This window comes from Dryas octopetala, chromosome 7 (assembly GCF_963921425.1).
Source record: "Dryas octopetala chromosome 7, drDryOcto1.1, whole genome shotgun sequence".
Lineage (NCBI taxonomy): Eukaryota > Viridiplantae > Streptophyta > Magnoliopsida > Rosales > Rosaceae > Dryas > Dryas octopetala.
In genome coordinates, this window is record NC_141372.1 from 4,027,962 (window position 1) to 4,042,130 (window position 14,169).

Below are 14,169 nucleotides of genomic sequence, written 5' to 3' on the forward strand. Positions count from 1 at the left end.
CAGATGCATCATACATCAAATCACACAAAGGGCCACCCCATCCCTTTAGTTAACATTGCTCTCAGCCTTTCCAAACATATCAAATCATATTTGAACCCAAGAATGAATAAATTTAGAAACAAAAATTGAAGTGGTAACATCAGCAACCAGCTTTGACATGTAGCCCAAAAAGCTTTGCCTTTATGGTTCTTTTCCTCCTCTGTTATTAACTTTCTGTATCTATGTTCTTTGGGGGAAGCTATCTAAGTATCTATCTATCTCTGATCAACTCCAAATCATGCCTGTGAAGTAATTACTATACACACTCTCTTGAAACCAATGACAAAATGACTAATTAGCCACAGATGGAATTTAGTAAAGTGGTAACTACAGCAGAATCACTTCTCTGAAGTAACTGAAGAATTATCTACAACATCATCTACTGGGTCCAATTGGGTTGGTGGTGAATCCGGTTGTTTTGCAGTAGACTTGGATTGTTCTTTGGGTTCCAACTTATTTTTAGCTCTTACTGCTGCATTATATTGTAGCATGTAAACACATCTTCCTGTAACATTAGCCAAACAACAAGTCCAAGAAGACCAAAACCCATTAATTAGAATCCAATCTTTAACTTATTTGATGCATCAACTAATGAGGAAATGGGATCTATAGTATCATGAAAATGACTCACAATATCCAAAAATTCAAAACTGGGATTGGAATTTATCACCGATTCGATTCCGTCTCTTGTTAACTCCTGATTCAATGCCATTATTGTGGCAGCAGCTGCTATGGAAGACGGTCGATGATGCATTATATTGATCTCTGCATTAAAGACTAAACGTACTTAATGCATACATAATAACAAAGTTTATTATCAAACATTAATGTTTATAGAATAAATAATTAAATAGTACCTTCTATTATAGACATGACGAATCCTTCAATCCTAGACTTCACATCTGGTAAGGCTTGGCATAACCTTCTGATGAAGTAATCAAGAAACGCAAAGGGAGTAATCAAATCCAACCTCCATTCCAATGCTTCCATTACTGCAAGCTCTGCACTCTTAACCCAATGGGATGGAAACATGTAATCTTCGTTTTCAAATTTTCGTAGTGGTGGCCTTTTCGACTCCTTCCTCTTTGCCTCCTCCATCTTTGCAGCCAAAGATAGACATGCCACTGCAATCAATCTAGTTGATTGATGCATATTGTCTATCTGCAAACCATGGATTAATCAAGGATTCATTAACAATAACAAATTTGAATTAACTACTTTAATTAATGGCTTGATGGTTTTCACACACACACACACACACACACATATATATATATAAGAGCCCAAATAAGAAAATTAATATTACATTGGGGTACTGCCTGCAAAAGGATCGATCAATGTATGTCATGGACATATATGCTGTTCGGGAATGAAATCGTAGAGCTGGGCTTCTCTGAATCAATGAAAAGAACAGTAACATAAACAACATTGAATTTCCATTGAAAGTTTCATAAATGTAGTTCAATCAAATACAAGAAATGGGGTTGCTGAGACCAACTCTGAGAGTCCATGCCAAAGCATCCGAGCGAGCATGTTTAACCCAGTTGGGAATTTCGAACAGAGATTGATTCTTGTTGAACCCAAAGTTGATCTCTCTCTGAATTAAGACTTGAATCTGCTCTTCTTCCAATGCAGGATCATAGTAGTCGTAAAGATTATGATTCTTGACTGTGTTTTCATCTACCTCCTCTTCTTGGTCTTTATCTTTATCTTCTTCAAGTTCTATATCAAATAAAAAGCTCGGACTTTCTGGGCAAGAAAGGTCCGGTGAGTAGTGATCACCGTCGTCTGGTGCTTTTCTCTTCATTTGCTCTGTTTTAACATCTGGTGCAGAAAAATCGAGTGGAAACAGAGGCAGATGTATTGACCCAATGAACCCAAGATTTGGAGAGAGAAAGTTGACCCAAAGACTATATATTAGTGATGAGGATGTATATAGTGAATATAGAGAGGTGGAAATGGAGACGAAATTAAGAGGGTGTAGCTTAGTAAGAATGTGACACCATTTTGGCGGTTAAAGAGTGGACAACATTGGGCTTGTTTGTTATAAATGAATCTGGATTGTTTTCGAGCTTGGTCAGAGACTCGAAGTAAGAGTTAAGGACTGAGGACCAAAGTTTGACTGAGAAAGCCGGGTCTTTTCTTTTAGGGCAGGAAGAGCGAGTGGGTTGGGCTTTTTGATCCAGTGAACCACGAGAAGATGGAATTCTCAAGTGGGCTGCAGTCACATACTTGAGAGATTTTGGCATCCTTTCACGATGAGCTATGACATACGATAGAATAAGTCTTGAACACTAACGCATTACATTGGTGGAATGTAGGGGTGTTCAAAAACCGGCCAGACCAAACTGCAAAAAATTGGTTTGGTCAATGAAAAATTAAGAAGTCAAATCAAACCGAACCAAACCATTATTATTGGTTCGGTTGCGGTTTGAAATTTTTACAAAACGGTAAAACCGAATCGAACCGTTCATTATATTTTAAAATTTTTTTTTTATATGTGCCATATTGTGATTGGACTTTCATAGTTGTTTGTTTGTTTGATACATATTCTCATATTAATATTATTGCATGTTTTATTGTTTTCTTAGTATAGATTATGCATTTGAATGTTTTAATGAAGTTATTTTAAATTTAATAATTAATTATTTGATTAGTGTTAGTTGAATTCAAAGTTTTTTTTAACACAAAAATCGCTTAACCAAACCGGTTATGAGTGGTTTGGTTCGGTTCGGTTCGGTTTACAAAATATTTCAGTATTAGTTTATAATCCTAATTCATTATCTTTTTCATATTCACCACTTAAGCTAACTTCATGGGCTTAAAAAACTATAATAAATTACTTATAAACTCAGTTTTTGAAAGATTTTTAACTGGAAACCCAGTCAAATAAAAAATTAAGTTCCAACTTAATATGTCAATGTACGTGGATGCGGAGAAGAAAACTTATACTACCGAGCGCTCGGCAGCCTACCGAGAGCTCAGTGCTTGCAGATGCATTCTTTTTCGCTTGCATATGCATCTTTTTTGCTTGTAGATGTAGAGTTTTGCTTACAGATAAAGAGTGCATCTGTAAGCCGCTGAACGCTCGGTGGATAGTTTAAGCTTCTACTTAAATTTTCAACTGGCTGAGATTTGACTTAACTTTATTTCTCATTTTGGACTTCTAATTAATAGACTCAAAAAACTAAACTTTACTTGAAATAAAGACACATGTTAGTATATAAAAGGACATGAGAGGACTGCCCTACTTAAGAATCTGTCACCCATAATGCATTCAACCCACCTTACTATGAAGGGAATGCCTCGTTTAAGAATTAGTGCACATACTCACATGATGTAGCCAATTAATTATTTTAAGTTCACAAATAATCACCAATTGTAATGTTATTTCATTATCGACTCTTTTGTCTAGTGTATCTTTCAATGTATCTTAAATTCTTAATTAGTGGCAAGAGTAAGGGCTTTTATATAGTTGGACTTATTTAATAGCACCCAATTAACAAATTATTTTCTGGAAAATCATAATTACTTAAGTCATTAAGTAATAAGTTAAGATTAAAATAAATTAATGTAACAAAAAAATAACTTAAACCATTAAAATAATATTTAATTCGTTTTAGATACATAACTAGATATTAATAACATGTGGCAAAGCCAGAATTCCCAAGTCAACCTAGCCGATTTTCTTTCAAACCAAACAAGTCGCACACAGCCACAACTTCTATCAGCTTGGCATCTAAGAAAAATACCGTTTCCTGGAGAAACCGTTGTCTTTGAAGACTTCGATTGAACCACGCCTCCACTGGAAAGCTACGAAATCTGAATCACGTGTCCCATTTAAACTCCACGTGGCACGTCCTACACTTCCCAATCTTCCAACTGGCGCGTGGTGCCGACAACTTCAACTCCCACTCCATCATCGTCAATTCGTCATCATCAAATCCACGGCTCAGAAGCGGCCACGTAAGGACCCACACGATCTTTTGCTGTAGCATACCACACGTAGGCCGAATATTCCATACCAACCAAATTGAATAATTCCCTTAACCCTCCCTCCCTTCTCAAGAACACGATATCACATGTGGCTCGAGCTCGCGGCCATTTAAGCCCTCTCTTTCTTTTAACATTTTTACATAACCCCCCAAATTTGTTTCCCAGAAGGAACACCTTTCTCTCTCTCTAATTTTATCTTAAATCGAAAACCAAATCTTTTAATGGCTAAATTGTCCCTGGGTTTTTCTGAATCACTGTTTTACCTCATCTCCAATCGATTCGATTCCGCCGATCTTATTATATTTTCTTTTTGGAAACGCTCTCCTTCTCCTTCTCAGATTCTCAGTCAGCCTTGTTATTCTTTCTGACATTTTCGAAGTAGGGATCCCTCACACAACTCTCAGATGGGGAAGCGTAAGCCTTTCTCTTATCTTTCACTTTCATTGACCGTGTGGCTTGTTTTGTGTCTGGCTAATTAGGGTTTTCTTCGATTATTCATTTTTTATTAATTCCTCAACCAAACTGTAATTTAAACCAAAACATTTTCATTGGTTTTCCTTCTATTTGCCTATCAATTTTGATTGCTTGAGATCTGCGTTCAATTAGTTCAATTTTCCCCAATTATTGTAATATATTTGCTGATTTTAATGTTTCTTAGAGCTTAAAATACATAAATTGTATGTATATACAATGTTTGGTTTTGAGGTTAGCATGAATTGGCAGGTAAGAATCAGCGTAAAAATGCGGCGATGTTGGATAGCGACGACGATGATAGTAGCGTGAGTTCGACTTCGACTATTCGCTCTGATCTTATGTTGGTGCCCGTGACTGAAGAAATGCAGGTGGATAAGGATAGTTTACTGGACCAAGCTCTAGATGCTTTATTCGAGAAGAGGTCTCTATTTTATTGTTTCTTTCTTAAAATCATCATTTACTACTTGCATTTATATTATGTGCTTTTTGCTAAAGATAACAATAATAATTATGAAAGAAAAGGGGTGAAAAAGCTGGTTTGATTGTTGCCCATTTTGCTTGTATGTTTATTTGGTGATTTATGAAGGGGTTCCACAAGAGAAAAAGCTTTGGCATCAATTCTTGAAGCGTTTAATAGCAACTTGCAGTATCAGTTTGTGGAAAAGAAGTAAGGGCTTTTTAATTATTTTGCTGACACAATGTTCAGTCGTATTTTTTCTATATAGGGATTCTCATACAATTAATTTGGTGTTCCTCAGATTTGCAACTTTATTGCATCAGTGTCTGACTTGTATCAAAAAGGGTTCGTCCAAAGAGATATGCTTGGCATCTCATGTGATTGGTTAGTCCTCTAGTCCTTTTTTGGGCTCATTACATACTTACCCCTCAGTATCAAAATCAGTTTTTAAACTTTCATTTATGTTTGCAGGATTATTGGCCTTCACTGTTGGATGTGGGGACAATGCTCATGAAATACTGGAAGATTCTCTACCTGTGCTTTCACAGGCTCTCAAAGCTGGATCTGAATCCACAAAGGTCTCAGCGGTATGTATGACGTTGGCTTTTTTAGGACATAACTTCATTGGTTTTCTAGTTGTTGGGCTTATCCTGATGCTGTACCTGCTTTCCTTTTTCTGAACAAACTATCTGGTTTATGATTGCAGTTACTGGAGTGTTTAGCTATTATCACTTTTGTTGGTGGTAGTGACCCAGAGCAAACAGAAAAATCGATGCAAATTATGTGGCAAGTGGTTCTTCCAAAACTGGGTTCTAATGTAAGTATTTATGTTCCAGCTATTTATTAGGAAAGTGCATGTCCACACCAATATTTTTCAGCCTATCTATTTTTCTTCCGCCTGTTGGTTGAAGGTATTGTTTCACGATCTGAATGTTCTCCATTCTTTTAATATTTCAGGTGGTTGCAGTCAAACCCTCTGCAGCTGTAACAACCACGATGGTGTCTGCATGGTCCTTTCTTCTTACAACTGTGGATGGATGGAAGCTTAATCCCAAAGACTGGCAAGAGTAAGTACATTTTATCACCTCATTTTTATGTTTCGTGCTTTTTTAATGCGATAAGGATTTTTCTACGTGCTAATGTGTGATTCAGAAGACACATTCCCTTACCGACTTCCAATTTATGTTTTAAGATTTTGACACCAACCTGGTGCGACAGCCTTGTGGAATATAAGACCTGCATGGTGTGGGTACTATTTCAGCATAGCACTAATAATGGTTCCTAGATTGAATCCCCATTCTTTTCTTCTCAATAATGCAGGTGCATATCATATTTATCTACTCTGCTAGACAAGGATGACCGTTCTGTACGGATAGCTGCTGGTGAAGCTCTGGCATTAATTTTTGAGATAGGAAGTTTAGAGAAGTTCTCTGCTGGAGCTAAAGGTTCAAGCAATGACTCAACTCAAGAAGGAAATAAACCTCGTGAATATATACACATACAAGGATTGAAAGCAAAAATTATTAATCAGGCCAGAAACCTTTCCGCAGAGGCAGGTGGTAAAAGTTCTGCTAAAAAAGATCTTAGCAACCAGCGGAACACATTCCGGGATATCTTGGAATATTTTGAGGTATTTCTACATTCTTTTTATTAATATAGATGTTTAATTGTATTGGTCCTGTATATTGATCTTATTTTTCAATTTTAGGATGGTTATTCTCCTGAAATTTCAATAAAGATTGGTAATGAATCACTACAAACATCAACATGGTCGCAGCTGATACAGGTCTCTTCTCCTCATCCTTCCCTTCACACTCCGATTTGTTTTTTTTTTCCTAAATATTCATTTGGTGGATAGGTTGTACTCATCAGTGCTTTTCCAATGTGGAAATATTACAGTTGAACTTTTTGAAGCATTTCCTTGGAGGAGGTTTTATCAAGCACATGCAGGAAAATGAATTGCTTCAGGATGTCCTTGGGTTCACTCCAAAGAAAAAGATTCTTTCAGATCCTGAAAATCGTCTATCCAGCAGTGAAAAGGTTGGTTCTTACTGCTCTACACCAAATTTGTTTTTCCTTTAGTTCACCATTTGTTGTATTGGCTTTTGCTTTGTGGTGATGAGCATGGTACTTGCTGACTCCTATTAATTTGAGATTCGTAAGCTTTGTTGCAGGAGTTCTTTTGTTAATAGTTTACTTGTTTTTATGTAATCTTATTTATTTATTAAAATTATGATCAATTTTTTTTTGTTACAGAGGATGTATAGATCACCAAACTCAGTTCTGAATAAAGCAAGGACCCAGCATCTTAACAAGCAGCGAATGTTATCCGAGGTATGTCTTCATTATTGCAAGAATGTATCCTTGCTTTTCGACCTGCATTCATTTTTGCATTTGCATGGATATACCCTAGTCTTGGAACATGATGAGCTGTAATGTTTTTAGGCTCTCATCTATACTTGCTGCAGGTATCCATTCATCGATCCATGATTGTTTTTCCTTCTTACCTTCTTTCTCTTGTATGCTTCCAGGGTAAAAATATTGGCCGCTTTGCAGCTAATATGGGGGATGATGCGTAGTTTTTGACGAGCTTATTTTTTGAGGCCTTGCACAACTCATGGACCCGCATGCTGGATTTCTGATGTCAAATTTCAAACTTCTTAATTTTTTCATATAGAAATTTAGTTGTGTGGGTTAAAATACACATCAGATGGGGCAACTTCATAGTTTGTAACATTAAAAAGTTTGTCTGACAAAGGCATCAATGAAGAAATGTATCTTCTATATTTATACGGTATTTTTTGCCGAGAATTTATCATAGATGTTCCTCAGTTTGTGTTCAGTCTACTTTATAGTGAAGCTTGGTACCAATTCAGTACTCAATAACGAAGCTAAAATAGAGAAGAAATTTTGATCCTATATGTTCATATACGAGGAGCAATAATTGAGTCCTCACCAGTGAGGACCCCTATCATGACTCCTTGACATTGACAAACCAAAAGTCTACATTTGCCTTAAAAAATAGTTCTGAATTAAAGCACTCCTAACACCTACCTCCCTCCACCTCCACCTCCACCTCCACACCCCCCTCCCGTCCCACTAAAATCAACAGAACTCAAAATTTGGAGAAGTTCGAGTCAGGTTTGGATAAGTGAATGGTTTGTAACTAGCGTATGCATGAGAAACCAAACGGTCAAAAAGAAACCTGTAGAAAGTATTATCGTCACTGCTGGAGTAGCTCAGTTGGTTAGAGCGTGTGGCTGTTAACCACAAGGTCGAAGGTTCGAACCCTTCTTCTAGCGATTTTTTTTTTCCCATATTTTTATTTTTGATTAGCTTCATATTAGTAGTACTTTGATTTCCGAATTCCAAATTTTCAGTCGTGGGTGGCTTCTTAACGAGTGGGAGTAGGAACTGGAATAGGAGCTATGTTTACATGCTCAGGCTTTAATTACATTTACATAGATGGTAAATTTTCCATGAAGAAAAACCCAAAAAAAAACAAGAATCCTGCGAGATATTCTGCACGAGTGTTTGCATGATAACTGGTTTTCACCCTGATGGGTATAATTCATAATGATAATCAATGTAGCTCTAGACAAATGGCAACTTAGCAAGGAACCAAACTTTACAGTGGTTCAAAACTCTAAATAGATATCATGCTTAAAACCATTCCCAAAAACAAAATGAGGGATATATCAAAGTTGTATATACCTAAAAGCCACCCAAACCAGAAAAGTGCTTATTCATGGCCCGGTCCTTCCTGTATTGATTCCTTCCCCCTCCGCCTCCTCTCCTTCCTCTTCCCCTGTGATTCCGGGTATTCTCTCCACCTTCCACTTCAGAAACATCAATTTGCTTATCTTGCTCCTCACTGGAGTCCCTTTGCCCTCCTCCTTCCCCTCTTCTTCCCCTGCCCCTGGAATTCCCAATATACCCTCTCCCTCTCCCTCTCCCTCTTCCTTCCATCTGAGAAATATCAAACCCTCTCCCTCTCCCTCTCCCTTCCGTCTGAGAAATATCAAACCCTCTCCCTCCCCCTCCCTCTCTCCCTTCCATCTGAGAAATATCAAATTGTTTATCTTGCACCTCAGAGTACTCTGTCAGCTTCTTAACTGCACCAAGAGGAAGATTGCCGCCACGACCAAGGCCATAAATCAATTCTTGTTGTGCTTGTGTAAGTAATGATGCTTCACCAGCATTTGCAGCTGCAACTGAACCTGCAACTTTGTAGCTGTAATTCTTACCATCCTTAACATAATATTGGGGCTTCTGTCTGGAGCCCCATTTTGAACTAGGAGCATTCTGAGATGAACTTTCAGTTTGTGCTTCCCAAGATCTCCCCTTACTTGAGCTGATTTTTTCACCCAATATCTCACTGTCTCCTGCTCCTGAATCCCCAACACTAAGACCTAGATCATCAAAAGAGTCATCATACTCATCTTCGTACTCAAATTGTGAAATAAGAGCAGTAGTTTTCGCTGAATATTTTTCATTTCTGTCATCAAGGGTATCAGAATCAGGCAAGTCAGCTTTAGACTTCCTAACAAACCTTCCCTGTGAAGATGAAGATGAAACTGAAGTGCCCCCGTTTTGCTGGTCCCTACTGACAGCCACTGTACTAGTATTTGTGGTGGGTGGCGTTGTAAATTCAACTAGTTTTCCTTTACCTTTATCATTCCTACTAACGGTAGCACTCTTGGGTATTGGCATTGTCTCTAGTGAAGTGTCTGAGGACTGCAGATCTTCATGAAGAGTTCCTTCAAGAATCCTTTGAATTACCTCCTCAGGATTCTGGTTGTAGGCTTCAAGACAGGCAGCTAAAAACCCTTTTCCATAATCAGGGAAGAGGTCCTTTATTTGACTGATTCTGGACTCCATAATTGCAACATCTTCATCCATCTGTACCTTGTTGTTTATCAAAGGGGTTTTTATATTGGGGTGCTCCTTAACAATGACTTCCTGAGAACAAATCAGTATCCCAGATACATACCCCAGCTGCTCATCATCCATGATTATCCATCCTGCATGAACAAAGCTGATTAAATATAAAGTGTCTCTTCAAGCACAATTACACTTGAAGCTGACAGATGAACTAAATCCTGTATGGTAAGTTATATCTAAAAGATCTGTTAGCCAATTGAGGGACAGAAGTTTAGCATATTTTGCAAGGTTAGAACTACAAGAATCCTTTATCCATGTAAGTCATTCTATGAAAAATCATACAAGGAGCATTGTATTTATCACCAACACCAACCAATTATTAGCAATTAGAAAATTATAATTAACAAGAACAAGTAAAACAAACTGTAATAGAATGTAATCACTCGCCATTATTACGTAAGTTCTCCATTTTCCTCATAATATTGAAGTTCTTTTCAACATTTTGAAGAAATGTTTCCCTTTTCTGGTTCTCCTGAGCACATACGGAAATTCCACTAATCTCTTTTAAAGTTTGAACCAAAATATCCGCCCTAATGAAAGGATCCTCTACTTTGGCTGGAAGCATCTCTGCGGCAGCCGGAATGGCAAGGTTATCTTTGAAGACCTCATCACTTAGATAGCATAAGTCCAATAGTTTCCAACCAAACTTGACGATTCTCATTGATAACATCTTCAAACTTATAGCAATATTTGTCACCATTTTATCTTCTCCATCTGTTAAAATTTTTCGAAACCCACGCTGAAAAGATGGAAGCAATAAATCATGCAACCGTGCTAGAGTGCTTAGTAATCCCTCGTTCCCATAACTGCATAGACAGAAAAAGCAAAGATATAGTATTTTCTTACTATTGAAACTTTTGACAGCATTCTGGCTGAAAACATACAATTTACCAAACACTCCTAGACAGCAAACCTAAACATGCTGATAAAATGTCCATCAGATTATAGATACTCAATTTTGAAGAGCCAAACTAGATTTTAAGACACCTGATTGTTGACTCAATCAGCCGATTCCATGGGAAAACTCAAACCCCTTATGCATCTACATGTTCTTACTGCAGAATACAGCTACTACCATTCATGCTCAGATCACCAATGCTAAAAAAGGTACCTCATTTCAACAGGGCACAAAAAGAACATAGTGGATGGCTCGTATGCAATTAGAAACGCATCCATGGATACAATTGCATCGTTTATGAAGTCCATAACCTACCAAGGAAGGAGAACAATTCTTAATTACAGTACCATAAGCATGCAAACATCATAATGTGTTGTAAAAGTTGACAACAGAAATAGCAAGGATCCAATAGAAGTACCAGAGATCCAATCCTTATAATTTCCAATTACTTTACTATTCTAAGGTTCAGTTTTGAGAGGAAACTAAATGATTCATCCAAATTCCTTACTAAATGAGTATCCTTTGCTGTAAAAATTTAATAGAACTTCCAGAAAAAATATCGCATGTTACTGTAAATTGTTTTTGGCAAAAGCAACTTTTGCAAAGCATGAACCATAAAGCAAAACATATCCAGATTAATGCATCACTTTACTGTGAATCTCTTGAAGAAACTAATTCAAATTGCAAGGACCCTAAGTAATGAATGGGAGAAGAGGGAGGAAGGACTTAGCTGTCCAATATTTACAATCAATAAAAGAATAGAAAGCAACTCACCTCCAACAAATCAGCAAGAAGACGGCTGGGTCCATGGTCTCCAGGGTTTCCAGAGGAAAAAAGGGCCTGTACATGATATCAGAAGAAACCTTTCTGTCATGCAAAAGAAGGGCAAGCAGACCACTTTACTGAAAATGTGCTTATAAATTCTACCTGTAAAAAGATTAAATAAATAATTAATAAAGACATGCAAACCTAGTTTAGAATTTACTGTTATTCTTAGGCTGCAATTGCTTGGAGCAATTAACCATCTTGGAACCTTAATTAGAAACAGATGATTTGCAGTATAAGGCACTATGCTGTTATCCCATTAATAAACCAGCTGGTTGGGTAAAAAATATAGCCCAAGAGAGGACTGTAGCCCTGACAGGAATTTATGCTTACTCAAGAAGATGAATGAGGACAAAGGTGGAATAAAATGATTTGCAGTTTATGATACTATGCTATTATTCCATTAATATACCAGCTAGTTTGGTAACAAATATAGCACAGAAAGGTGGAATCGGTCACTTTGGAATTAAATAGATTTGGGAAGACTACCTCCAATGCTGAGCTGCTACGTTGATGCATTGTTTGGACAATGCTAAGGAAATGTGATGCCACTGCAGTCAAATTGTCATGTATCCTAGTATGGGCATTCACTGCATTGCCAACCTGAAAGACATAATAAAATATGAGAGAGAGAGAGAGAGAGAGAGAGTGTGTGTGTGTGTGTGTCAAAACAATAGGCTGCTATTTATGAAAAACTCCTACCAACACTCTGGTCAAATCTTCATTTTCATGGCCATATATAGCACATATGTCTAGCAACTTAGGCAAGTCGAGCAACTTCTTATCCTGCAAAAGAACTACATGTGGAATTAGTGAACAACTGCTAATAGGATACAACATAAATGAGACGAAATGGTTCAACTACATTGGTTACTCCTCAAATTTGGGATGAAAAAGAAAAGGAACCATATCCTACAATTTAACCGAGGAAATTGGTACAAGGTAATACATAGTAATAATCAGATTATTTAGGGGTAACATCAATTCCATTCCAAAAAACTGTATGAATATAGTTGCAGAGAAGACAGAACACACCTTCGTGATCTTTTGGACTGAGACTATCAGCAGCCCGAGCACCAGGATCCCTATTAGAAGATCTGCAATATGATGACAAAGTTAGAGAGTGAATACGAAAGAGGATAACCCATTAATAAAGTGTGAAGCTAAAGCTGCAAGCCCAAACTTACATTCGATACAATACCATAAAAACACGGCGGCTTAATTCAAACTCTCCGACAATGACCCCTGCCACCACTTCATTGGCTCCACGATGAGGGAAATCATACCATCTGCTCCTGAACTGTAGGAAGCTATCCAGAAATTCATGCAAGGAAGTATCACTTGCCACTGAGAACCATGGGCACCAGAAACAACAACAGCCAGTGATTAATGATATTACCCACAAAAAAAAAAAAAAAAACAAAACAAAACTATAATAACAAAAAATGAAAACTTTTAAAGCATAACCTTTCATTTTGAGTATTGGGTTAATGATTTATAGAGTAGAAAAACAGAAATGAAACAGTTCATTTATTTATTTTAGTAATAAAAGTTGCAGCTTAAGTCTCCAGCTCTAATATTAGAACAGTGCGTACCTTGTCTCCAAAACTCCTTAGGGTTCAACTTGAGCAACCGAGAAAGCTCTCTGTTGAGAAGATCCACAACTCTCTGAGACTCCAGGGGATCCAACCCACCTTCCTCGGGGCCGAGGCCAGCTGCCACCGCCTCATCTTGGGGCAAGTAATTTACGAAATTGCCCGCGTGAGCTCTGGTCGACACCCACTCTCCTTTCTCTCCCATCCGAACCCTACTCGCCGACGGCGGCGGCGCTGAAGAAGCAACGCTGGCAGTTCCGGCATTGGATTGCTTGGAAAGCGATTGCCTGAGAGAGCTGGAGAGGGTGGGATTTGGGTTTGGATCTTTGGGGATTGGGCTTGGAATATTCTGGTCTTGATTTTTGGGGACGAATACCTTTTGGGTTTTGGTGAAACCCTTGTTTACGGCTTGCCTACTACCCTCAGCGTATCGGTTCGACATGTTCGTTGTTCTGCTGTCTTTTGACGACACTCCGATCCAATTTTCAATTAAGGACAAGAAGGGAGTGAGAGAGAGAGAGAGAGAGAGTTGGACCGTCGGTGTTTACTTGCAGCGCCAAGCCTGAATTAGTAGGAAGAGGCGGAGTTCGGTTTTTATTTATTTATTTCTTGGGGAACACTCTGTCAGACAACAGAAACCAGCCAACCCTACACTCACTTCTCTACGTATCTGTCTTTAACCGTTAATCTCTGCATCTGCATCAGGTCACTCTTTTGTTTTTGGTTTTTTTTTTTTTTTTAGGAGTCACCAATTGGATTATAACATCGTTTATACTTTATTATTCAAATTAAAAATTAAATCAATTTATCACTTTAATTTTTAAAATTTACGTTTTCAAATTTTTTTTAATATAACTGATACATTATCGTGTAATGTAATTAATATATATATTATAATATGAGTGAATATTATTAATATTATATCCTAAGAAAGATAAACA

The 14,169-nt window shown here is 37.6% G+C and overlaps 3 protein-coding genes and 1 non-coding gene across 4 annotated transcripts; 2 read left to right on the plus strand and 2 right to left on the minus strand.

Annotated features, from left to right (window-relative positions):
* Positions 1-505: 505 nt before the first annotated feature.
* LOC147278667 (cyclin-D5-1-like) lies at positions 506-1,846 on the minus strand. The gene is made up of 5 exons (XM_086250222.1): positions 1,538-1,846; positions 1,346-1,432; positions 897-1,200; positions 671-804; positions 506-544 (listed from the first exon to the last, which is right to left on the minus strand). The coding sequence occupies exons 1-5, from the start codon at positions 1,844-1,846 to the stop codon at positions 506-508; spliced, it is 873 nt and encodes a 290-aa protein (XP_086106348.1).
* Positions 1,847-4,095: 2,249 nt separating this feature from the next.
* On the plus strand, positions 4,096-7,808 carry SAT32 (interferon-related developmental regulator family protein / IFRD protein family). The gene is made up of 12 exons (XM_086252398.1): positions 4,096-4,449; positions 4,759-4,930; positions 5,096-5,176; positions 5,268-5,350; positions 5,438-5,553; positions 5,673-5,783; positions 5,924-6,033; positions 6,287-6,596; positions 6,675-6,752; positions 6,866-7,006; positions 7,223-7,300; positions 7,498-7,808. The coding sequence occupies exons 1-12, from the start codon at positions 4,440-4,442 to the stop codon at positions 7,543-7,545; spliced, it is 1,338 nt and encodes a 445-aa protein (XP_086108524.1). The 5' UTR covers positions 4,096-4,439; the 3' UTR covers positions 7,546-7,808.
* Positions 7,809-8,194: 386 nt separating this feature from the next.
* Positions 8,195-8,268, plus strand: TRNAN-GUU (transfer RNA asparagine (anticodon GUU)). Its single transcript has one exon. It is a non-coding gene; the product is annotated as a tRNA-Asn (tRNA).
* Positions 8,269-8,465: 197 nt separating this feature from the next.
* Positions 8,466-13,886, minus strand: LOC147278670 (Ubiquitin system component Cue protein). Its single transcript, XM_086250042.1, has 10 exons — positions 13,229-13,886; positions 12,821-12,980; positions 12,669-12,730; positions 12,336-12,430; positions 12,123-12,236; positions 11,583-11,648; positions 11,022-11,119; positions 10,298-10,716; positions 8,952-9,990; positions 8,466-8,912 (listed from the first exon to the last, which is right to left on the minus strand). The coding sequence occupies exons 1-10, from the start codon at positions 13,668-13,670 to the stop codon at positions 8,681-8,683; spliced, it is 2,727 nt and encodes a 908-aa protein (XP_086106168.1). The 5' UTR covers positions 13,671-13,886; the 3' UTR covers positions 8,466-8,680.
* Between the last annotated feature and the right edge of the window lie 283 nt (positions 13,887-14,169).

Bases quoted from the DNA above. Each gene is read 5' to 3' on its own strand.
- LOC147278667 (XM_086250222.1), bottom strand. From the start codon at position 1,846: ATGAAGAGAAAAGCACCAGACGACGGTGATCACTACTCACCGGACCTT. The intron at 1,433-1,537 runs GTTGGTCTCAGC...TCATTGATTCAG, and splicing joins CTTTGGCATGGACTCTCAGA to AGAAGCCCAGCTCTACGATT. The intron at 805-896 runs GTACTATTTAAT...TCTTTAATGCAG, and splicing joins CGTCATGTCTATAATAGAAG to AGATCAATATAATGCATCAT.
- SAT32 (XM_086252398.1), top strand. The intron at 6,034-6,286 runs GTAAGTACATTT...TCAATAATGCAG, and splicing joins AATCCCAAAGACTGGCAAGA to GTGCATATCATATTTATCTA. The intron at 6,753-6,865 runs GTCTCTTCTCCT...GAAATATTACAG, and splicing joins CATGGTCGCAGCTGATACAG to TTGAACTTTTTGAAGCATTT.
- LOC147278670 (XM_086250042.1), bottom strand. From the start codon at position 13,670: ATGTCGAACCGATACGCTGAGGGTAGTAGGCAAGCCGTAAACAAGGGT. The intron at 12,431-12,668 runs GTGTGTTCTGTC...TTCCACATGTAG, and splicing joins CAGTCCAAAAGATCACGAAG to TTCTTTTGCAGGATAAGAAG. The intron at 12,237-12,335 runs GTAGGAGTTTTT...TATGTCTTTCAG, and splicing joins AAGATTTGACCAGAGTGTTG to GTTGGCAATGCAGTGAATGC.